We start from the raw sequence: 25,957 nt of genomic DNA, 5'->3' as shown, positions 1-25,957 counted from the left end.
TTCCATTTACTGCCTATGGAACTTATTAAAAAAACTGTATTAAAGTGGTCCCAAGTGGGCCAGGGATTTAGCTCAGTGGCACCACACCTGCCTCTCAAGCGCAAGGTCCTGAGTTTGATCCCCGATACCAAATAAATAAATAAATAAATAAATAAATAAAATGGTCCCAAGTGCTCCTTTTTCCATCATTCCAAAAACTCCTGTTGCCATTTTGAACTTAAGTCAGGGACGTACACTTTTAAAAAATCCCTGATGAACCATAAGGTCAGTGAGTTCTCATAAATATGAGATTAAATTCCCTCAAACGTTGGATCTACATAGGAATTAGTTTTATATATTTTATTATTATTTTCTTACATGTAAAAGTATACATTTTTTCAATACAGTCCATTTAATTATTGCCTATACTACTCTCACTAATTATCCATATAGAAATAATGAGATATTAATATACAGTATATTGCTAAATGTACATATATTAATTAAATCAACAGGATTTCTTTTAAAATGAGTATCATGAGAGGATAATTACATGAAGTCCTGGAAACAATCCTGAATACAAGATTATTTGTAAACCTGACATAAAATTCCTTTTCCCTTTTATCAAATATAGACCATATGAAATAGATAGGAAATTAGATAGGAAAGAAAACTAGCTGCTTTTCAAATATTTTCTAAATATAATTGTGAATCAACAAAGTGTACTTATAAGGATATTGTGCATATTTTTAATTTTACTATATATGTTAAAATTTATTAATTCTGTAAAGCTTAAAATATTTTGGAGAATAAGGTTGAATAGGCCTTCAGCAAAGGTTAAATTGTAACTAAAGAAATATATCCTTCTAACTAAAGAAAATTGATCTGAGTATGGTTTCATATACATGGCACTTTTTAATTGTCATATTTGATATGAAAAACATCATGCCAAAATAAGCACTAGAATATTGATAAATCTACTCTTTAAGGATCTTTGTTTTCACTAATTTCTTTTAAACAATGAATTCTCTAAAGAAGCCTAATTATTGATTTCTTCTGAAATTTCTTCTTAGTTGGCATTAGACATGTGTGGTATTTACTAATAGGTATTAAGCAGTTTTTCTTTCTTGCCATCTTCACTGAGGTATAATCGATAAAATAATAAATAGTGCTCATTATTAACATTTGGGGGTGATTTAATGGTTGCAACCACATTTTAGAACAAACCGCAAGTTGTTCCTTTATTTTTTATACCATCATTTGTTAATTATAGAAATCTCTTTTAGTACTTATTAAATCTTGTCGCAATCAAGGTTAGTCAGCATTTTTTGAGGAAACTGTGCATTGCTTGGTGCACTTGTGAATTAGGGAAGGGAAATGAACCTGCTAGTTTCAAAGGCAATGGTGTTTAGCACTTGGAAGCTGAGGAAGAGGAGAGAGTTAAGTGTGAGAGTAAGGAGACATGGAGAGAAAAGAGTACAATTTCTCGCTGGTATGTCTTTGTATACTCTCACACCTTTCATTCCTCTTCTTATCCATTTTGGTTCCTCAAGCACAAGGGAGAAACTGCACTCTTTCTCATATTCCTCACGGTCAAATATTCTAATGGTAATGATCTTCCTGTGGGAACACAAGACAAAGGCAAAACAAATGGTTGGAGTCACACGCTCATGCTGCAGATGTCCACCAAGCTGGATGTTACTGTGATGTTACAGAGGGAAAACCAGCACCACATGGTCCTCGTGAAGTATGTAAAAGGGCATCTTGGTTGCTCTCAGCTGGCCTCCGTGAAATTTTATGTGCTAATGCATCCCTTGCACAAATGCTTCCTGCTTTTGTTAGCAGGGAGAAGGTATCTCAAATTAAGATGGTAAATCAGGAAGTTGGCTTCATTCTTACACAGCATGTCATGTGTACCAACCTTCTGAGCAGCGGAGGCTTCGCTGACTGCCCTGACAATTAATCTTTCAGACCGGACTGTGCAGAGTGGCCCTAATTGGTTGATGTAACTGTAGCCCCAGCCCCCTGCAGCCCAGCGTGAGAGCTCTGCCCCGTTACATAGGTGGAGGGATGTGTGCACAGCGTCATGTTCTGAAGAGTGCAGGCATCCAGGGCAGCACGGGCCAGCGCAAGCTGCTGGGCTCAGCTCGGGAGCAGCCACCCCACCTTTCTTCTCACTCATCTCCACCAGGCGGGGCTCTCCGATCTCAAGGAAGAAGGTCTTGTTTTTCTCATACTCCTCATCATCAATTACCTTGACTGATACTGTTTTGCTGAAACAGAGAAGAATAGAAATTGACGAACAAGGGGAAGAGGAAAAAGAAGGGACAGAGGATCACAGAGGAAAGCAAGGTTAACACATCGCAGACAAACGGCGGCAGTTGAGAAAGTCTGTACGCTTTAGAGTACTTCAAGACTGGCTATCAGGTAGGCCTGAAAGACGGGAGGGGGCGCACAAGCTCCCTCGTCAGGACCAGAGGATTAATTTGGACCAAGTGTCGTATTCAGTTCTAACAGGTTTATCATCATCATGAGAAGGAAAAGCAGAAAAAACACAGATCACAGTTATAAGGAAAGAAAAGATTACGTTTTTTAGTACGTGTCTTGATCACTGAACTTAGTTATGCCCTATAATTCACTCCTTTAAAACAAATCAATAAATCACAGTGAAATGTTAACAGAGGTTATTTCTGATGGATAGACTCACGGGTCATTTTTTTCTTTCATTGTGCTTTATTACATTTCCAAAGACACTATTTTTATCATAAAATTTTATTAAAATAATAAATGTATAAATACATCATAAAAGAAAATATAAAATCTTTTATCTTACTCCACCCAATGTCCTAGAATCTAACTCACTGGATTAGTCAGATTTTCCATCTACACCAAAACAGAAAGTTGTTCACGTTTTATTTGGCTTTCTAAAGAAGGAAGCAGTGGCCTTGAAAGTGCTATTTTGAAAGTGGGGTCACAATGGCATGTGTGGGGAGGGGTGGGACTCATGATATCGTGGTTAGTTTCAGCCCTCCCAAAGTTGAGTTTTAGTTCTCAGTAAATATGCCATTTACACTGACTTTAAATCCCCTCACACCCCAAGTTGTTTTTCATGAAGGATCCTTCTGCATCCACTGATAGGCCTTGAACAATTTGTCGTTCTTTTGGTTTGCACTAGGATGCTAAAGGAAATAATCCCTGCGCTTTCTGTCTGTCTTTATGGCAGCCCAGATTGAATTGAGGAGTATATCTGTATGGAAAGGGCTGGGGATTTAGCTCAGTGGTTCCGCCACCTGCCATGAAGGATCCTTTCTGTAATCCAGCCTTTAGCAGTTCTTGCCCTACTGTTGGTTGGTTCTGTGGTTGTGGGTGACTGGAATGTAGGTAGGGCAAATTGTAATGTTATGCAAATCCTAACTTCCAGTAAGCATCCTTGATGACTAAATATAAATCAAACTAATGTTGCCTTTTAATTAAATAAACACTTCATGTATTGTAATTTACTCAGGGCCCCCAAAATGCTGATTTTTCTTTGAAAGAAATTTCAATAAATTTGACCAAAGAATGTATGATTAAAATGTTTGAAAAAATAAGTTTGTATAGGCTCAAATGTTTAATAGCATGAACATTCTTTAATCTCGTTGGAGTTTTCTAATTATTCTGGAAGGAAATTAATTTATGGTCTTGTTTTTATTTTATGGATCAAAGCCATCAAACTTCCTTTAGGCCTATGCATGCTAAAGACCTTTTTCTTTTTTCCTGTTAAGAAGAAAGCATGATTAGAATTGCTTTTAGTTCTCTGGATTTCCCAGCTCCTAAAGTCAAGTGCTTAAGCCTCTCTTTCTTGACTCAGTAACATAGAAATGAGATCAAATGACTGGTCTGGTCCTTTGGACGCCCATAATGTAGTCTCTTTTTCCCAGCTAAAGATGTATAACACTAACAGTCCACTTTCTTACTGTTAAGGAATGGGAGTTCATAAAAGTGTCTCCTTTGTATCTCAGCTCTATCCTCAAAGACTAACATTAGGAGAACAACTAAAGGACTAAACGCTAGAACGACTAAAGCAAAGTTATTTATTTTTGAGTCTATATTTACAAAACTACCAACAGCATGACACAGTCCAGTTACACGTATAAAGTGAACAATTCCTGCCTAACATTTAGAATTATTTTCTGGAATTTACCTATTTATTTTGAACATATATAAAATATCAGCCTGATCTGACTAAGTTGGAATATTTAACTGTTTCCTCACATCTGAAAAAATAAAAAAATAGAGGAAGCACAAGAGGATAGATATGCATGACAGGGGTTGATGAGTCTACTATGTCAGAACTTAATTTGATGTTATAAGTTAGATTAAATGTACCGTACAAAAACCTACCAAACATCTCTATGTTATCAAAAAGTCATGCTTTTTAGGCATCACTTTCTATTTTATAGTCTTGTAATACTAAACTTTAGTTATAGAACATCTCTACTAAAGCAACTAGCCTCACCAGACCAACGGAGAGAAATGTGACTGGCACTGGAAGATCCCCGCTGCTGTCCTCAGCCCAGTATTCACTACCAAGGCACTTTATGGTAGGGTACATCAAACTGGAACACACTCACTAGGAGAGAGTCAGGCTGCAACATTCCTTCCTGTATTACTTAAAACATTTGACTTTATTTCCCCACCTTATATTCCCATCACAGTCCACACCTTGTCATGAATTTTATCAGACTACAAAAATATAGAAAGCACAGGTTGGTTGGAGTAAGCTTGTTAGTGGGATGAGTGTCTGTATTGGAAAAAGATCAATTTTATACCTACAGGTCAACATGATAACTTATTCACAAATAAACAGAAACAATCGAAGATGTATTGATTCTCATCTTTTGAGAATATCCTACAATTCAGTCTTACATTGCTGTACTAGCTTTATTTTCTACATTCTGAATAGCTGATGTACATGAGAAATAGAGTTATACAGCCCCATACAATTTGTTTGTATAATAAAATAAGTATATTTTATCATTACAGTATCACTAGAATCACAATCCTTAGAAAATATTTTAGTACTGGACAACTATGGCCATGAAAATGAAAGATGAAGGCAAAAAGTACATTTGTAGGTGCCTTGTAAAGACATCTAAAAGAGGAGACATTTGCATGATAGCATATCATTTCAAAATCATTACTCATCTAATCAATAGGGCCTCTGACAGGAGTAGCCATGAAATTATGTATTGATTTAGCTTGTGTTGCACAGAAAAGCTATTAATAGGAAATGTGATTATTAAAGGACTTCCCAGTCACTCAGAAGTGGCAAGATGGAGTCAATCCTTATGAATTAACCTTATAAACGAAGAGAGGCAAAACCAGAGGCACTGTAGTGTTCAACTTTGTCTCAAGAGCACAACTATATATTTCTTCCCAAGCAAAGGTGAAACTGACCAGTGTCAGTTTGAAAGGAACACATCTTCGACACATCTTCCTTGCATTTTATGGTGCCTAATGGATGAAAACCTGATGCCATTTCTATCAAAGGGGATGTTACTTGAGCTGTTGATCTAGTGAAAACTCCAGGCACAGAGGCTGGATGTCTTGGCTCCTCACAGCTCCACATTAGAATAGAATCTGGAGGGAACCTGAAGGTCATCCAGTCTGCTTCATTGCTACAACCAGCAGATTGTCACAGGGACTCCATCTCCCTGAGAACAGATCCACTTTGGCTCTTCTGTTCTATTTTACCAGTGGGAAGTATTCAGATAGGTGTTATTTAAGTTCACGTTAGAACAACATCAAAAGACTGGAACAGCTAGGTAGACGTAGCCCTTCAAATATAACTGCTGTATTATTATTGCACTGGTAAGAAAAGAATAGGAAGCTGGTATGAGACAATTTTCAACTACCATAATTATTATAAAGAAGGTAAAGAAAACTCACTTGATTTTTTAATGTAACTACTTAAAGTTAACACTGTACTATAAAATCACATTTATAATATAGGCATTACAAATCTTAGGATACATTAAAATATTTCTCAATATAGCCAAAGTTTGTATGTAAGTTCATTTTGGTTACATTAAAAAGAAAGAAAAAAGAATTTGGCTAGAAAAGATCAGTCTATTTAGTGAAAAGATACAGATTATTCTTTTTGTTTTGTTTCATTTCTGCTTTTTTTGTTTTTTTTTTCTGAGACAGGGTCTTGCTTCGTAGTTCAGGCTGGCCCTGAACTCACTATGTAGCCCAGGAGGGCTTGGAACTCATAGCAATCCTCCCGCCTTTGCCTCCCAAGTGTTGGGATTACAGGCGTGTACCACCATGCCGGGCCAGAATATTCTTTTTGATCTTTGCAGTACCTTTTTCATGACATGATGCTAAACTCAAATCTGTACTTCACTTTTAAGTCTCTCTCTAATCTGATGGGTCTCAAAGAACCCAAACCCTTCAAACAGACTAAGAGGCCCTATATCTGGTGGTGACCCAAACAGTGAAGAAGCAAAGACATAGCTTTGTTAGAGGGGGCTGAAAATACAATCTCTCCAAAATTTGTGTTAGTCTCTGGTCATTAAGCTGAAATGGTATCATGATCTCTTTTTCAATTTAAACCTCCATTTTTCTCTTGTTTTTCCTTTTTTTTGGTACCGGGGATCGAACTTGGGTCCTTGAGCTTGTGCACCAGGCGGCGAAACCACTGAGCTAAATCCTCGGCCCGAAACCTCCATTTTTTTCTACTGTGGCTTCTTTTCTCTGAGATTGCTTTTAATACTGACAAAGATGAGAAGAAGATGAGTTGGAGGATCAATGAGAAGACTTTTCTAAATCCACACACAAAAGATTTTAGTGAGGATTCACACAGATGCTGTGATGGCTTTTTTTGTTTTTGTTTTTGAAAGATTTACCTCCTCTTTAGTCATACCCAGAAGTCAATGAAATGGTGTGCACTTTGCATTTCTTAATTCATGGAGGATCTTCCTAACAACCTCAGAAATGATTCATACTGCTTATAGTTTACAGAGGAAAAAAATGACTCAGTAGCTTCCCAGGTCACAAGATAGGTCCCACAACTGGCTCCAAGGACCAGGACTTTTGAATGTGTGGCCCACAGTCAATCCCCAGCTTCCTTATGTATTCAACTCTGCAGTATTTTTATTATTTTTATGACCACTTTAAAGGATCTGAATTATTATCTTGTTAATGTACAGATTTATTATTTTATCTGTACATTAAAAAGACTGAATAATGATAGAATTTCAATTTTATTTATGAAAAGACTACAGTATATATTATAATCCATGGTGGTTGCCTTCAAAGTTAAATCCTAAGGAGATGAAGTTTTCATTGAAAAGTCTCACGAACATGTAGGAGCTCACTGACTCTGAGGACTTTCAGTAGCTAACCAGCAGGCTCAGCCTCACTCCAGGCTTCCTGTCAGAAATGCAGAATCTCAGGCCCTGGTCCCAATCCACAGAATCGAATCTGCATTTTAACAAAATCCTCAGATGACTTCCATGCATGTTGAAGTCTGAGATGCACTGATAACAAATGGGTGCTTATATTAAGTTGGATAATAAAGCGAGTGTCTAGTGGTAGTTGTGTCTGTGTCTTAAACGTGGGTGCACTGCATGCTGTAGGAGTAAATGCCTGGTCCCACTCTAGATCAGCTAAATCAAACACTCCAGTTGTGGAGACTTAATGTGAATAGTCTATAAGACTCTTTCAGGTGACTCTAATATGCAGTCAGGGGTGGGCACTGGCTTATGTATAGGTGGAATGTGTGGCAAGATCTTTAAAGAATGTATCAAACAAAGAACGCATGGAATTGTGAGAATGTCACAATCAAAACCAAACTTTAGATCTCATTAGCAAGTTAGGTTGAAATGAGGGAGAAACAATTTGGTTTGTCCTTCACTGATGTTGTTTTCTGGATTATATGGTGTACTTAAAGTTTCTGTTTTCTCCTTCAGGAACTGCTGGTCTCAGCAGGCAACCTTAATAGCATAAGTGAGAAAACACCTTTAGCGTTCAGGCAGCAGAGTTTACACTCATGCAGAGTAATTTCCTTCTCAATAAAGTGATAGGAACTCTGGTGATATGTGTTTACCCAACAGTGGTGATGTTTGGAGAGTAGACAAAATTAAGGGTGTCAATTGCTACAGAAGTGATGTAGCCTCAGGGATGCCCCATCCCTGCAGCCATTGGCCCAGGCAGTTTCTGAGACTTGTCAATGAAAGACCATCTTTCATTGAGCCATTACACTCTCACACTCAAGAAATAAGTGACCCAGGATGGACCACATAAAGACTTGGCAATTTCCCTGGCCAAAAAAGGATGACAGCAGGTAAGATTAGTCTGAAATCTGATCCACAGTATATCTGACATGAAAAGCTTTAGGAGAAACCACTGTAATTCAAATCAGACAAAGCTCACTAAAAATGGGCAAAGACTCTGAATAGGGATTTTTCTAAAGAAGATAAACAACCAAGAAATGCATGCAAAGGTGCTCTCATCATTAGGCACTGGGAAAACACAAGTCAAAGCCATAGTGAGGTACCAAGTCACACCCACCAGGATGGCTGCAATAAAAAAAGAAACATAGTAACAAGTGTTGGTGAGAATGTATATTATTTAACAAATAAAAGGAATGAAGTACTGGTGCATAGTCTAACATGGACAAACCGTGAAAACATTATGCTATGTGAAAGAAGCCTGACACAATGATTACATATTACATATTACATATACATTACATTTATATGAAATGTACAGAACAGGTAAATCCAGAGACATCAAGTAGATCAGTGTTTGCCTAGAACTGGAATTTTGGGGATAATTCAGGACATGGGAGACTGCTAATGGATATAGAATTTCATTTGGGGGTGGTAAAAATGTTCTAAAATGATTTTTGTGATAGTTGCACAATTCTGAGAACATACTGAATCCCACCGAATTGTATATTTTAAATGGATTTAATTCTATGATATGTGAATTTTATCACATTTTTTAAAAAACAAGCTTTAGAATAAATTACAGTCCTCATAAAAGGCTGTTTGTTGGGGTGAAAAAAAAGTAGTGAGAATGTCTAGGATTTTCAGTAAGGAGTTTCAAATGTTGCTAGTGCTGCGAAACAGAAAGAAAGCTCGGGTGCTGCCTGTCACGAGACGGAGAAAAGCATTTACATCAAAGCTGAGTGCTGCTGCTGTCTGTCAGCCATGCTAGCCCTCCATCCACTCCCTCCTCTCCTTTGGATCCTCACAGATGCTAGCTGCCTTCTGCAAGATGAAGGGTAGTTGATGTGCTTTGACATGCTAAACGTTTCTGGCGGCTGTTTCCTCAGGCCTGCCTTCCTGGGCTTGTTTTCTTCCCCCAAAGCATAAAGTATTATGACATTGTCAGAAGCAGCATCTCCTTCACGGTATTTATTTAAAAAGGAAAGGAAAGAACTATAATCATAGGTCATATGCCCTGGCAAAGTCAGTAGCTCGTTCTCCTTTACCCCAGGCATTCTCTAGCTCTCCTGTTGGCAATTATTTTTCTCTATCTACAAAGAATGATAAGCTTGCTATGAGCTATTTTAGTATCATTTGGTTTAATTCCTGGTGCATTTTCAACTTATTTTTTTTCCTCTTTCAAGAACAGACTGATGAGTCACTCAGGGATTTGGTACTAAGGAAAGAAAGAGACAGAGAAAAAGAAATTAATACATATATTGTTTTCATTTTTTGTAAGTGACCCAAATACCCCTCCCCACACCAGTAAATGCTCCAAATAAGAAGAAAGTCCTTTTTGTATTATTTATACCAATACAATATTTTTACATTACTGATGAGACACTGGGTATAGGATAATTTCGTTTCCTTAATTCCTAAAAGATGGTCATAGAAAAACAACTAGTCTGTGACTTAAATTCATTGGTCCATTGTTAAAATAGCAAGAATACTAAATTGAAATTGCTATTACTTGGAATTAATGGCTAATTAATTAATGAATTAATGGCTAATTAGTTAATTAAATGGCTCTGCCATTTTATAGTTGAGTTATTTGGCTCAATTCTGGAATCTTTCTAAATATCAATGTTATAATTTATCAAATGGGATTAATAAAACTCGGGCGGGAATGTAGCTCAGTGGCACAGTGCCTGCCTGGCAAGAGCGAGATCCTAAGTTTGGTCATTGGTAGCAAACAAACAACAAATCGCTTCACAGTGATATATAATGTTCACAGTGCTGTGATGATCAAATAGTGATCATCAAACAATGATCAATAGTGATCATCAAACAAACTTCACAGGTTGTTGCAAAGATCAAATAATATACTGCAGGCAAAAATTATTTGTTAAAAGGCTATAAAACTTTAGGTGCTACTGTTATTATTGAAAAGTTGCAGCTAATTTTTCAGTCCTTACTTGTCTGGTCAACAAATTACCAAAAAGGGCATTTGGTAGATGGTGGCAAAGGTCAGAGTCAGGAAATATTCAATGAAGTAGTGAGTAGTAACCACAAATCCACTCATACAGTTTTGGGCTACATCCCATATAATGGTGATATCCAAGTACAGAATCCTGAACTCAAAGAAGCAAAGAGCACAAGAGCTACTAAGGTTAGCCCCCCAGTCCGATCTCCCTCATGTCTCTCTAACCCCCACTAGCTGGATACACAGAGTTCTGAAGTCATACTTTTCCTGGAGCTCCTGCTGTGAAGCAGAACCCAAGAAATAGTAACGATGATGCTAGTCTGTAATTTAAATAGATTCCAAAGATGAGCGCTTCTAAAGTAACTAACCAAAGTAATTCTCCAGGAGGTCTTGTCATCCATACTCTGATCTCTCTGCATTGTCAAGTAGTAGTTGAAATCACTGCTTCAAGCAGAGCAAGAGGCAAAGACAGCTAAAATCCTGCTGTTCCAGGGAGAGGAGAGAAATTGTAGAGAGCACTGGAGGGGGAGTTTTCAATATAACCTTGCCCTATTTTATTTTCCCCTGCTCATCTTTAAAACTAAACGGCAATTAATTAATTTTTTCACATGAAAAACAGGAGCAAATATTTTTCTTTGGTCTCTCTCCTTTTAGCATATAATTGTCAGATTTACTCTCAAAAGAAAAACTTACTATCTACCTTCCTCTGCTTGGAAGACATGGTTGACCACTTCCAGAGATGCTGTAGGTACCCAGAGTTGTTTTAATAAATAATGTGCAAAGAATTAAAAGAATCATACCATAGTGATATATGTGTACCCATATTCATAGAGGCACAATTTGTAATAGCTAAAACTTGGAAGCAGCCCAAATGTCCATTAACTGGAGATTGGATAAAGAAAATGTGTGTTTTTTATAAAATGGAGTACTACTCAGCCATAAAAAATGAGAAATTAGAGACATTTATAGCTAAATGGATGCACATTAAGGAGATACTCTTAAGTGAAATAAACAGGACACACATGTGTAAATACTGAATAGTTTCTCTAGTGTGAGAAACTGAAAGTGTAAATAAGGACTAAAAGCTATAATAGATAATGTGAAATAGGAAGAAAAGGGGCAAAGGGGAAGGGGAAGTGGGAGGGATGGGGAAAGGAAAGAAGGGAATGGAATTAATACGAGAAAATGAAAAAAGTGGAAACAAAGTCTTTGTAAATAGGGAAGGATGGTGGGGTTGAAGGGAGGGCAGGGGAAGGGGGAAAAATAAGAATCAAGAGAGCTTATGTAAAGGTGCAAATTTCCAATGATGAATGTCATTATATTTATACCTAAAATGTACCAATAAAATAATATTTAAAAAAAAGAAAATAGCCAAATAAAATGAATTGCTTCTAGAAAAAATAAAAGGTTCTTTAAGTGGTCACGGGAGAGCCAAGGGGGCTCAACCTGAGTTTGAGGAGCAGAGGGTAACCCACCACCAATAGAGGAAATGAATATGGCCTTCATGAGACCTGAAAGAGAAGGTTTCAACCAGGTCACAAGGAAAGCTCCAGTCTCTGACACTAGGTCATTCGGGATCACACAGCCCTGCTGCTGGCAGTGACTTATCACACAGCCAGGGTGGGGAAAGGCAGCATAATGGCAGAAGTAAAACTATAATAACACCTATCCAAAGGCCCAAGCAGGTGGGGAAGGAGGCAAAGAAGTAAGAGAGGAGGCCGCATTGGCAGGCAGGGCTCCACTGCAGAGTTATAAGGTGGAGGGTGACACGAGGAGATCTGCCTGCTAGAAAGACCCCTCAGAGAGTGGAAAGCAGCAGGGCTCCTGGGGGAAGGCAGACAGGGAGGCTCCTGCAGGGCCCCATGCCCCATGGCCCATCTCGAGGGAGGCACTTCCAGGATTCTGAACCAAGGGGCCCCACAGTGTTCACGGGGACTCCTTTCCCATTCTCCACCCTCACTGGCTTCTGAAAGATCGGTACTGTTTCCACAGAAACATCATGTAAGCCACAGATGGAGTTTCAAATGTTCTGTCAGTCACATTTTAAAAGTAAATAAGGGCTGGGGTTGCAGCTCAGTGGTAGAGCACATGTTTATTAGCATGCCTGTGCAAGGCCCTGGGTTCATTCGCTAGCACTGCAAAAAAAAAAAAAAAAAAAATAATAATGTACTAAAAATTCTTGTTAGGGCTTGTATCTCAATGTCCTGCCAAAGCCTCATGTACTCATAGGTGAGACTTTTCAGAAGTGGCTGGATTTAGAGTATGTGAATATGGATTATCATGATAATGTGTGATAATTAAATTAGTCCACTGATTGGTTTAGTATAGTTCTGGGTGTGGAAAATGAGAAGGCCCATCCAGAGTATGGGTGGCACCAACCAATAGGCTTGACAAGAATGGAAAGGGAGGCTCCCTGCTTCACTTCTTCCTGCTTACCCAGCCATAGACTGTTTCTCCTCTGTAGTGTCCCTCTGCCTTGGAGCCAGCCAACTATGGACTTAAATCACTACAAAGTGTGAGCTAAAATAAACCTTTCTTCTTTTAACTGGTAGGTGTCAGATAGCTTGTCCTAGCAATGAGGAGATAACTAAGATAATTCTCATAGCTCTGCCAAGGTTTTATCCTATAATGACAGGCTACGAAAATTGCATAAATGAGGTTTACTAAGGGAAAATTACACAATGAATTAAAATTGACCATAATTTATCCCAAATCATTACCTCATTTCTCTGCGGTCAATAAACTTCAGGTCTGAGGAGCATTAACTACTAAGGTTCCTGGGTTTGTTTTTAGATATGCATGCTGAGATAATTTGTCCATTCAGTGAAAAATAACAGTGGCTCAAGCAATAAGTACCATGTTGAAAGGTATCAAATATACCTTGGTCTGTATTTTTAAATTGTTTAATAATACTGAAGTTGTGCAGATTCTACGATGAGGCACATTTAACAAAATGATGGATGAGCCCAGCATGTTAAAATGTGCTCCTAGCTGGGGATGCAGCCCACTGGGAGAGCACCTGCTTATGTACAATGCCCTGGGTTTGATCCTTAATGTATTTGTAGGACTACATTTTTGTCCATAATGCACGATCTCAACTATAATCCTTGAATGGAGATTCTCTAGAAAACATTATTTTAACAAATTTCTCAAAGTTGAGAATAATGTTAAGAGTACCTGTGGCAAAGAGGATTTTTTCCAAAAACTGAACACATCAACATCTTTGGTTCTTTAGAAACTACTATCAGTCCCAAATTTGTCACTAACTTTTGTAGAAATTTAGAATTAAAACAAAAGTGATTCTACTGGATTTCAAAGAGACTCTTGCTTTTCTATCTTTTTCAAAAGCCCTCTGCATCCTGAACATTTTGAATATTCTGGGTTGGCATTAGGCTTTTTCCAGAAATTATTTCTGTCTTTGATCCTCCCTCCATTGTCAATTTTCTTTGTTCAAAGTAGAGTTTCTGAGGAAAATAATGAAAGGATTCACTCTTGTAAAGTTACAGGACAGTAGCTAGAATATGCTGAAATTATCTTTTTTAGAAAGAGGACAACTTTAAAAACAGAAGACAGAGAATTAGGCTAGGCTTTCTTGGGTCTTCAAATTGATAACCTCTCTTTTGTTTCCTCCCCTCCCCATTTTCATAGACATAAAAATATAAGGGTAAATCAACCTCTTTCTGTGTACATTCATATGAAATATTCTTCAAATACTCCTCTGTCAATGTGACCATGGCTCAGAGGAGTTCCATAGTTTGGGAGAGGTAAGATGACCTAAAATACACTGGCACGAGATCATAGGCAGTCATGCCAATGACATCATTCATGCCTTAATTTCCTAGTCTGTGAAAATGGAATAATTGAATCTACCTCATAGATTGTTGAGGGCATGAGAAAATTAAATGAAAAAACCAGAAAAGGACCCAGTACATAGCAAGCACTCAGTAAATGATGGTTACCACAATTTTACTATTATTCTAGAGACCAAGGAGAAAAGAATAGAAGCTGAAATATTTCAGCAAACTTAACTTACTGATATCAAGATGTAAGCTCACAGAAATCAAGGACATAGACTTTTTGTTTTACAATATAATTTTCAGTGTATCTCATTGGTTCTTGCTTTCCTTGTCAACTTAAACATAACTGAACTTGATTTTGAAAGACTTGGTCTCTCCTTGTTTATGTGCAGCATCATAATTTTCCAGCCTGAACAATAGTTTGTATTAACAAGTTTGTATTTCATGAGTTCTTTCACGGGTGAATTGCTTCACGATAGTGTGTATTCTTCTTTCTTAAAGAATTTTCATGCTTATTAAAGTAAATAATTGTTCACTGTTGAGAATTGCAAATACATAAATGATGAAAAAAATCACCCAGAATTCATTCACAAGAGACAATGGATGGCCAATTTCATTTTGTCTCAGTTGCTTCTCTCTATAGTGACAGTGAACAGAGAGATTTGGTGATCGAGGATGGAGAGACTGCATTTCTCTCAATGTGATATTTGTTTGTTTTAGCTTTTACTTAAGCTTCCAAAAGTATGATGAACTTCTGACATTTTTCTATGAGTTCACTACTTGGGATTAGCCCTTTTAGAGATGAGTGTTTATTTTGCCTACAATCCTCATGTGGGTCCTGCCCTAGGAATCAATGTTGATGGTAACCTTCTTCATTTACTTTCCCTTATGGCCTTTAATGGAAGTTCTTGTCTGAATGTACTGTTGGAAAATTAGTGTGTCCATTTTTGAAAGAAGAAATTCTCTCCTTGATCATTACTAAACCTTTTGCTAATTTTGCTAGAAAAATTTCAGTGCTTGTCTTCCAGCGTTGTTTCCCTAGAAGCCATTCTGGCAATCTAAGCCTCACCTTTGTTCTCTCATAAATAATTCCTCTTGCTAGATCACTGGCAAACACGAATGATAAGTATCCTTCTACTGGTCATCCATATCCAAAACCACATTAGTCATTTATCCTGATATTCAGCACCTTTTCCCCCAAATACTGTATTTTCCAGCCTGGAAGAAAGAAAAAATCTCTCAATTCTTACCATGGAAATCTTCCTGTTTACCTCTCATTATATAGATGAGCAAAATGATATTCAGTGAAATTAGCTAAAATCTGAAAGCTAGTAGATGCCAGAATCAAGATTAAAACTCATCTCAAGAGTCTAAATTCATAGCTAGTATTTGTTCACTCTGTATTACCCTAGAGTTTTTTCCCTCTGGTGCTACTGCCAATTAACCTCTCTTCACAGAACCCTTTTCCCCTTTAATTAAGTACACTGACATCAGAAGGAAATACATGATTGTTTTTGTAACTCACTGCCATTTCATCATTGTCTATCATGCTTAGAGATGCTTTATAAAGTCAAAGGCTCATTCAATGAAATGTGGACTTCTTTGTGTAGGGATGGCCTTGGTAATATCGGCCTGAAGATTCTTTGACCTGAAACAAATCTACATCTACAGAAACACCAAATAAAGAGTCAAGGTAAAATAATAGTCAGTCAGAACTCACATCCACTATCTTATTAGCATCTTCAAGTATTTTGAGTATCACAACTGGCAATTGCTGTTTTCTTCTTTCTTTGACTACAGTCATGGTGTGTCAGCCCTTATCAATCAATGGGACAAGGAAACTGGTGATCTATTTGTGTGTGTATTTGCGTGTGTGCATGCACATCTGTATCTTCCACTTAGAAAATATACTTCTACATTTAAAGAAATCTCCATTTTCTTAATTCATAGGGAGTAATTACGGAGGGAATTTATATTGCTGTAATGTGGCAAGCCTGTAAGTATGCTAAATAGTGAGTCTCTGTATGGTGAAAAACATTTTGAATATCTAATCACAACATAAAAATGAAAACTCTTATAAACTATGAATCAAAAACTATTATCAACAAAACATCACAGGCCTGAGTATGCCCTCAGCTTTTTGCTGCTGCTTTTCAATCTGCAAAACATAACGATGCACTATGGAGTCTTACCGAACTTTTCACTCTAGCACTTATTTGGATGTTTAAATCTTTTCTGGGTATTTCATTTGGTTTAAAATTACACCAAACAGTTATCATTTTGTAGCTCATATTCTTAATAGGAGAAATCTGAGGCACTTTATAGGTAAACATCACAAGATAAAATTAGCAAAAAAGCAATTTAGTTATTTATTGTTACAAGTAAAGTTCAAAATTAAAATTAACCAAAAATAGAATGGACTTTATTGGTTTTAAAGTGAAAATGTGTTTTGATTATTTTCTCTTTTACGTTTCTTGTTTTTAATGGAAGTTTCCTCTAGTTAGGCTTTATAGAACCAGAGGAGGTTTACAGAATGCAAATAATGACATTGCTTAACCAAATTGAACCACTGGACCAAACACAGTAAGAAACTACTTGGTGCAATTCTTGGATTAATTACAGGCTTCTTTCTGATGAGTTGCATTTAAAGTGCTCATTGATTGTAGGGAGAAATGGGTAAGCAGGCTTTACAATATTAAAACATTTATTTTCCAGTGGATTGTGTAGTTCAGTTAGGACTCTAAAAGCAAATCTTTATCATTATTTTGGCTTTTGATATAAATGTAATCTGACAAGAAAAGTTACTGTTTTTAGGATTTGTGTTATTTTGCACATTCTGTAGAAAGTCTTTGTAGAAAATATTTTTACTCAAAGAATTATGTAGGTTGAAGGGACGCATGAGATCTAGGTTTTCATTTGCTATGCAGATTTTTAGCTTTTAGCAACACAATTTTGTCAAGTCACTTTCTCCAATTTTGATTTCATCAAATATAAAACAAGAAAAAACTTCTATATAAAACACAACTTAATATAATAAACAAAAAATATGTATCAAAGAACTTTCCACACTTAAAGTATTATCAAATGTAAAGTACTTTCTTTATTATTATCTAACATAATCTCATTTTGCAACTGAGCAAACTTTGGTCTCTCTATTCCAACAATATTCTCAGTATATTCAAGTTTCCTCAGCTCCCTTCTCAAATATGCATGGCGTATTATTATAAATAAAACACTCATTTTGGAAGACTTTTCTGTGTGAATGGAAAGGTAATAATATCTGGCACCTTCCATGGATCTCCTCTCACTGTTGTATTTTATATTTATACAACTGAAGCCTTTAGAAATTGAAGAAGCAGATACAATCAATGGATAGAACATGAACAAAGACCTTGTTAAATACTTATGCTAATGTCCTACTGAATTTTAACATTTCTGTTAACTTTAATCATGTAGAATTGGATTTAACTTATATTAATTATAATGATACCTGAAATACATGGAGTAATAAGGAAAATCTTGGTAGTACATCACTAAGGCAGGTGTGTATGTATTCTGAATAAAGCTTATCAATTCAACAAAATATAACTCTAAACTTTTTTATTGTGTAGAACAGAAAATCTTTAGAAGGTGATTTATGGATATTCCTCTCTATATTTCCTGTCTTGGTGCAACATTTATAGTCTCAAATATTTTTTCTATTGAGTTACCTTTGAGTTTGTAGAATAATCAAACTCCTCTTTATAGGTTTTCCTTAATTTCTCTCATGAAGTCAGATGTGCTGAGATAGATATTCAAAGGCTGGTTGGAAGGAATCCATAAAAGTACAGTTCTGGGTCTTCCGGTCCCCAGTAACATAAACTGTTTGGGCAGAGCCAACCCTATTTCGTAGTAGCCATGTCACCAAGGGCCAGGATGCCATTATGTCCTTTCTGTGTGTCCCTGTGACAATGAACTCTGGGTTGATACCTGGTGTTTACTTAAGAGATATTTAAGACTAAGCTGAGCTGTGTTCACTGTCACAAACTTGATCTTATGTTTGTGCTAATTCATCAAGGTCTCTTAGATTACTTAGTAAAAGTTAGTCCACAAAACACATGAAAAAGTGTTCAACAAAACTGGTCATTTGAGAGATGCAGATGAAAACAACACTGAGATTCCACCTCACCCCACAAAGAATGGCTGCTATCAAGAAATCAACCAATAACAAATGCTGGTGGGGTTGTGGGTAGAAAGGAGCCCTTCTCCATTGTTGATGGGGGTACAGACTGGTGTAACCACTGTGGAAATCAGTATGGAGATACTTCAAAGAACTAGGGCTAGAGGTCCCATTTGACCCAGCTATTCCCCTGCTGGGTATCTTCCCAAAAGAATTAAAAGAATTATACCACAGCAATATATGTGTACCCATGTTTATAGCGGCATCGTTTGTAATAGCTAAAGCTTGGAAACAGCCCAAGTGCCCATCAACTGGAAACTGGATAAAGAAGATTTTTTTTTTTATAAAATGGAGTACAACTGAGCCATAAAAAATGAGAAACTAGAGACATTTATAGATAAGTAGATGCACATTGGGGCCATACTCTTAAGTGAAATAAATAGGACTCACATGTGTAAATACCGAACAGTTTCTCTGGTGTGAGAAACTGAAAGTGTAAATAATGATTAAAATGAATAATTGATAATGTGAAATAGGAAGAAAAGGTCCAAAGGGGTAGGGGAAGAGGGAGGGATAGGGGAAAGGAAGGAAGAGAAAGTAAAAATTATGAGAAAAGGAAAAAATAGAAACAAATCTTTGTAAACAGGGAAGGGTAGAGGGGGTAAAGGGAGGACAGGAAATGGGGAAAAAATAAGAACCAAGATATATCATGTAAAGATGCAAGTACCCAATGATAAATGTAAATGAATTGTATACCTAAAATGTACCAATAAAAGAATTTAAGGAAAAAATGTTAGTCCACATAATTTTTTTTGAAGTACATGCAATACTTTTATTTTAGACATGCAAGAAAAGCTATTTCAGAATCTACTAATTTAAAGCAAGCAGCTGTATACAGATAACAAAAGAAGCACCATTTTGTTACAACTTAGCACACAGCATCCAAAGCAAACAGGTCTGAGACAATGCACATTTATGCAGCATTAAAACCAGATGAACAACATAGTGCAGGGCAGGGGGAGGTATGGAGGGGGAAAAAAGGAAATGAAAGACCCATGTTTCCCAGTGATTCGAATGTAGCATCTTACGAGCAAGAATGGTAAGAATGGAAATAACTGATTTGGATACCTGCCTAACACTAAGTTTGTTCACAACGCATTTTTGTAGGTCTTCCAGTGGCAAATCAGTTTGGGCAATTTCTGAAGCTACTGTTTAATGACAACTTAGTTAACTCAGGCCTTAAATTCTGTAGATAGAAACAATGAATTATTTGGTACTTTTTCTTTTACAATAAAATATGCTATAAGTTTTAATAAAAGCATACACAACAGTGATCAATGATAAAGGTTTTAGTATTCAGAAATATAAAACTATAGTTAACAAAGCATTAAATAACATCAACTTATATAGACTCTAAGATAATCACACTAAATATAGTTGTTTCCTTCAACAGTTGAACAAGAAGCCCCTCTCAATATTATGGCATTGCTTATTTTGATGGAGCACTTCAGCCATATTTTCTTTGGTAACATTAATGATTGCTATGTTTTTCTCTTATAAGATTAATCACAGATGTGTGTGTATGTGTCTGAGATAAAAATACATAGAACATATTTTGTCAAGAAGAAACTAAACCAGTTGTGGACAGGAATAAGCTATATCAAGATCACATATAGACTGAAAACAGGAAAGAAAATTATGAATGAAAAAATACAATTGTCAAGATATTAGTTCTGAAATATTGTATGATTATTTAACATGACAACCAGTCACCATGCTAAGGACATTTTCTTTCTTAAGTATATCAGCTCTCTTATTTCCTCTGGGAAATTCTGCATACTTGAGGAGTAGTCATTTAGTACACAGGGACATTAAAATATTCATGACGTGGCTACAAGAGAAATGCATATTTTCTTACAGAGTACACAAACTGGTACAGACTCAATCATATTTCTAGAATGTTTAGTTCATGGTAAAGTTGCCTAAAACTTAAGTTTTTGGTTGCTTTTGTTCTTTGGTTTATGGCTAAACACGTAACTTCTTAATGCCTAGGAGTTCAGATTTATTTGTATAACTTTATATAATGATAAACAAGGTGATCACCTACACCTAAAAATATCCTATTTATATTTACTAGTAATACTCTGAAAAGATTTTCAGTGTAAGTCACCTAGTCAGTGCTGAGTTAACTGAAAAAACAGAATAAATCCTTCCACCAGTGTCTTAAGTTCATCAGGATTTTATCATATGAAATAGGGGATCCTAGAGGAAAATCTTCCAAGAGAAAAATAGAAGTAGTCACGCATATGATATTTTAAATAACAATAAAGGCTTTTAACTGTTCACTTAGCTACAAAACAGTAAGTCCAATGAATATGACTTTGAAAATAAAGATAAAAAGTTTTAAAAAATCCTCAAATTAGACTTTTAGAGAACTCTCCAAACAAAACTGTTAAATGCGTATGCCTACGAATTTAACTCACAAGATGTTTCTCACCTCAACAAGGCAAAAAAGGTAACCTGAACTGGGGGGTTAAACTGATCCTGTCTGCTCCTGCCCCGATTTCCTGAAACAACATGGAAAACTCTGTATATTCCATTTTATATTTATTCAAGCTTGAACTCTGAGATATTTGGCTACAAAAGCATGTAAATTGTCCCTCCAAAAATAACAGATTCCTACATTTATACAACCATTAAATACAGTAATATCTGAGGATAAAATCCAGGCATAAATACTTTAAGGAGATATCTACCTTTTTTTCTCCACTCAGAATAGATACTAGTGTAATTAAACAGCAAGCAATTAAAGTAAATATTAATAACAAACAACTCCCAATTCATTTCCTTACAGAAGCTTTTGTTTTCATAAGGAAATTCTACTTTACCGATGGTATTAGCAAATCACAGCATTTAATAAGTATCTTTTTGTCTGTGAACCTCTAAACCTATTTCAATATTCTCTGTAGAAGATAAATTACAAGCCCCAGTGACTGATCACTATCAGAGCAAAAATCCCCATGAAAGCATCAGTTTAATGAAATAATAGGGAGTGTCCCTTGGGATTGAATGTAATTTAGGCTTTCTAAGTTATGCTAAAATATAACAAACTTGACAAAATTATAACTGTCAACTGAATTCATATGCTACTATGTTTTGCTGCATATCAGCACTCCAGCATGTATTCTAGTATGGTTTTTTTCTTAGACCACCCATTGAAAGTCCTGCTGTGATATGTATTCTGTTCTCCTGTAGGAGATTGGCCTGTTCAATTGCTTTAAGAACATTTTTCTTGGATGTTTCCTGAACATCCCTTCTCAAAAGAAATTCATCCAAAATAAAATAGGCCTTCTCAAAATTAAAGATGATATCAAGTTCACACACACTGCCAAAATACTTGTCAAGTAATTCCACGTAACGATGAATTATTTCCAGGGTAATTAGTCCACTGTCCTGATCCTCAATAGCACAGCAAAAATACAGACTAGCATATCTTTTGTAAACAATCTTCAGATCTCGCCACTCAAGAAAGCTGCACATTTTAGGTTTCCTTGCTAAAACGGTTTGAACAAGTTCTCTTGTGATCTTTTTCTTCTCTTTGTCTGACAGTGGGACATACCATTTCTGCAGTCCAAGCTTTCCCTGATGACTAAAATGCAAGACAAACTGCACAGTACAGGGCGGAAGCGGCGGCGGCGGCCGCCGAGGGGGAGCCCCTGCCGCCGAGTTGAGGAAGAGAAGCCGTGTTGCTGTCAGTCCACATAATTTTTATATAAAAAGTAGAGTCCTTAGCCCAGAGTTCACCAAGAGAGGAAGCATAATGAATGGTGCATAGGTGATTCAGGCACCTGGTGTGGACATCATCACAAAGGGTCAAATGAACTGATCGGCAACATGTCATATTCCTATAGTGTGCTATTCTACCCAGCCAACCACAATCATTACTGAGGATCCAATCATGTGTCAGCCCCACAGTAACTTTCAAGGATGAGAAGAGTGAATTCAGTTTAGAGGAGCAACAGGCCTGTAAACAAAGATTACAAAACTCCAAGTGTGCTAATTTTAGGCAGGAGTTTTGAGTTGTGGGAGCACGGAAGATTGGGAATTTCACAAAAGGCGGTAGTAACCAGGCTGTGTATTGAAGAAAGAGTAGAGTTTTTCTAGGCAGAAGTTTATTTAAGAGGTCAACAACAAAAAGAGAGTGAGAGAAGTACAAAAAAGTACAAACAAGCAAACAAACATGGGGCAAAGGAAGAAAATGAAAAAAACTTGTTGTAGGTAAGAAGCATCAAGTTCTATGTTACTTGTATGTGGTGGACGTTGATAGGAGATTGGCAAGAAAGAGAGCTTGAGGGCCAGGAGAAATGCTTCGTCATGTGGCCACAATTTTGCAAGGAAGGTCAGCAGCACTTCTGAATTAAGGACAATCGTGATTAACTGTGACCTTTAGAACAATCACCCCAACTCTAGCATAAAGTTTGCATTGTATTATAATTGAAAAAGTGCAAGGGACTGACCAGGGAAGCAGTCATGGTGATTTCTTCTGGAGTGGCAAAGTACAGTCTCTTTCTGAAGACTCAGCCAGCCACCTCTCCAGCAGCATATTTTAAAGAAGTATTTGGCTTCCTGTCTCCAGTTTAGATCTGTCAAAACCAAATAAGTAGGGGGGCGTTGCTCTAATTTCTTTTATGCAATTCTCCTTCCTGAAAATTCGTATGTAGGTTAGAGAAAACAAATTGAAATTCCATGAATCAAGCTGTTTGAGCTCCACCTTTATAGCAAGATGGAAGTAGTAAAACACAAGTTCTACTGGAGAAAACACTCAGATTGTAAGATTAAATTGATTTTCATGAACAAAAAACCCTAATTATAAGTAACTCAAGTCTGAGTATCTATTTCTTTTTATTTTTAACATGAGTGATTTTGGCCAGCTGTATGACAAAATATCTGGATATATGTGTTAAGTTTTTAAATTGACTTATCAAAAACTGAATCCTTAGATTAATAAATTACATGAAAATTGCTATCACATTACATTACCTTATACAGTATTGGCAGGAGAGCTGGTGGGAGAATTATAACCAAAATGATGTAGTGAAATGAGAAGTTACAAGGTGAGATATGGAAAATAGCAAGAAGGATGTCATTCTCCCGATACAGTAAATAAGAAGAATGATTCAACTTATTCAGTAGGCAGTGTCATGTGGTGTGTGTGTAAGACAGAGCGGGGGAGAGAGAAGACAGAGAAGAGACAGAGACAGAAAAAAGAAAGCATACAATGTCTTGAGGTCTATGATGATAAATAGTCATTTAATACTGGAGACAAATTAGGCATAAGAAGATTGAAAGCATGAATAAAATGACACTAGCTTCTTGTTTTTCTTTTTTTATTAAACAGACAGGAGCAGTACGAACCTGAAGGCTTGGTTTAATCAGTCCCAGGTTTGTGGAGCTCAGAGGAAAGGGATAAGAAAGAACTCAGAGAGAAGCTGTAGCTATGAAAATGCCTTTTCTCTGGACTCTTTGTACCTGCTTCCTCCAAAATCCTGTTTTTGTGTGGTTATAGCTCTCATTATGACTCTGTCTGACTTTGCTTATTTAAGTAAATGGGGGTTCCAAGTGTCTGAGCATAGGAGACAGGTAGAAAAATTCAAAGAGACCTTAAGGAATTTAATGTGGAGTGATCACAAGTTCTTGATATGTTTCACCCAAGTCATGATGGGTAATGCTTACAAAAGTTATGGAATATATGTTTGCAATAAAGATGAAGTGTCTACATGGGATACTTCTATGTATTTGCCATGTATGTAGGATACTAACTGAAGACATTTATGTGAGCTGATAGGCTTCTGCAAAAAAGTGTTCTTAGAAGAAAAATCCATGGAATGAAAAATTCAATCCTCTCATATGGTCACTAGAACCAACATTAAAGAATGAAGAGGAGACAGCTAGTTACACGAAGGCTGAGAAACTATAGGGTCCATGAGAACTGGAGGGTTTAGGGTAGAATGTATTTCAACCTGAAAGAGGAAGCTCTAAAATGTCAATCTCAGAAGACCCATAGATTGGTCCAAGAGGAGACTATTAGAAATAAAACCAGAATTTATTTTTGTAGTTTGAGTAGAGGAAGGGATAGGAAAAGATTCTGAGGTAGAATGTTGTTGTTGGTACAAACATTTTAGTATCAAAAAGATGGTGAATGAGATGGGACATGGTAGGAACATGAATGGTGACTTTCTTAAGGAAGTGACATGAGGAAACTCAAGCACTGATTAAAAGTTAAGAAATTAATTTTCAGTGATAACAAGGCTTATTTCATCATGAGAAATCAGCCTCTGTACTTGCGATGTTCTAAGATTTGTGTTTTTTTTGATACTGGGATCGAACTTGGGACTTCCCGCTTGCAAGGCAGGCGGCAGAACCACTGAGCTAAATCCCTGGCCCCGTTCTAAGGTTTATTATGAAAGGAACATAATGTTAGACCTGTGAATCTTTGGATCTAGTGGCCACTAGAATTTCCTAAGGAGCTTTAAATACAAGCAGATTCCTTGTCCTTACAACAGAACCACAATCTCTGATGTGTAGGTGAAGGGTGAACAAGGGAAATCAATGTATAATGTTAAAATGTCTCCTTAATAAATCAAATGCAATGATCCATCAATTGCCATTAGGAAAATATTTTACTAGACTAGACCTGGGCCTATGCCCAGGTTAAGAGCTTCAAGAGAAATATTAAGAAAAGAGCCTTTAAAAAAAACCAGTCTCTCATATCTGTCTCATTCTTTGCTTTTAAACAGCTCATGAACTTTGTCCTTCCCCATAACACTTTCTTAGACTGATCAGATATCATATTCAAGGAATGGAAGTACAAAGTGGTTCTCTGCGGCTCTCATGGATTCTAACTCAATAGATAAATTTTCCATCAGGACTACTCTCAATGTATTGATTAGTGGTAGAAGTCTATTTATTATCTCTCAGAATACAAAGTCTATAGAGTATTCTGCTGGGGGGAATTCTTTATGGTTGATCAATTTTTTCTAAAACCTGTATAATTTTCCATTAAAGCGTGCCATGGAAATCCTCCTGCACATATCAGACACATAAGTGGCTGCAAACAAAATGCAGTCTGCATTTATTACTGTGGAGCTGGACCAGTTTTGAATGACACTAGTCCATGCAAAGCCATTTGCTCCAGGTTCCTTTTAGGCGTAAGATAAATTGACTGGCGGAAATGACAGCTGGTGCCTTGGGATGGAGCTGTAATTTTATTGTACAGTGTCTGAGGCTGGAGTGGAACTAGCAAACCACAAATGCCAAAAATATCATGATGAAAAATGTTCCTTGGGAAGTACTTGGCAGTTTCCGTGCAATCAATTCTTCCCTAACCTGCACACTGACTTTTATAAATTAAGCAGCCTAAGAAATTCATTTAATCAACAGGCAGTTATGACAAAATGAGGTACTTTCCTTCTTTAGCAAGAGATCTTTATTTCATCCCCTATTCCAGCTTGCATCTTCACTCTCCAGTGGGTATGATCTCAGGTCCTCTTCCATTTCTCCAAAACTTATAAACAAGGAGTTCTGAGCAAACTTGTGTTCTTAGAATCAGAGAAAACCGAGT

General features: G+C 36.7%; 1 protein-coding gene, 1 non-coding gene and 1 pseudogene across 26 annotated transcripts in view; 1 reads left to right on the top strand and 2 right to left on the bottom strand.

Annotated features, from left to right (window-relative positions):
• Slc8a1 (solute carrier family 8 member A1) overlaps positions 1-25,957 on the bottom strand; it is a 386,292-nt gene that overhangs the window by 72,642 nt on the left and 287,693 nt on the right. For 17 of the 24 annotated variants that reach the window (XR_015452990.1, XR_015452991.1, XM_013070198.3 and 14 more), the window contains one exon: positions 2,146-2,252. Coding sequence is in view for 22 of the 24 variants with exons in the window: in XM_013070198.3 (XP_012925652.1) it covers positions 2,146-2,252 (107 nt within the window). In the remaining 2 variants the exon portion in view is untranslated. Of the gene's footprint in view, positions 1-1,495; positions 1,600-2,145; positions 2,253-25,957 lie in introns of all 24 variants that reach the window. The other 7 variants (XM_087216097.1, XM_087216087.1, XM_087216089.1 and 4 more) reach the window with 1 other exon arrangement.
• On the top strand, positions 3,102-3,228 carry LOC147827005 (small nucleolar RNA SNORA31). The gene has a single exon (XR_015453325.1). It is a non-coding gene; the product is annotated as a small nucleolar RNA SNORA31 (small nucleolar RNA).
• LOC147827004 (AP-1 complex subunit sigma-2 pseudogene) lies at positions 8,626-22,101 on the bottom strand (annotated as a pseudogene). The gene has a single exon (XR_015452995.1). The product of XR_015452995.1 is annotated as an AP-1 complex subunit sigma-2 pseudogene (transcript).

Source organism: Heterocephalus glaber, unplaced genomic scaffold (assembly GCF_053883595.1).
Source record: "Heterocephalus glaber isolate CG9 unplaced genomic scaffold, H.glaber_assembly_v1.0 deba00001457, whole genome shotgun sequence".
NCBI classification, from domain to species: Eukaryota; Metazoa; Chordata; class Mammalia; order Rodentia; family Bathyergidae; genus Heterocephalus; species Heterocephalus glaber.
This window is presented reverse-complemented; position numbering and strand designations above follow the sequence as displayed.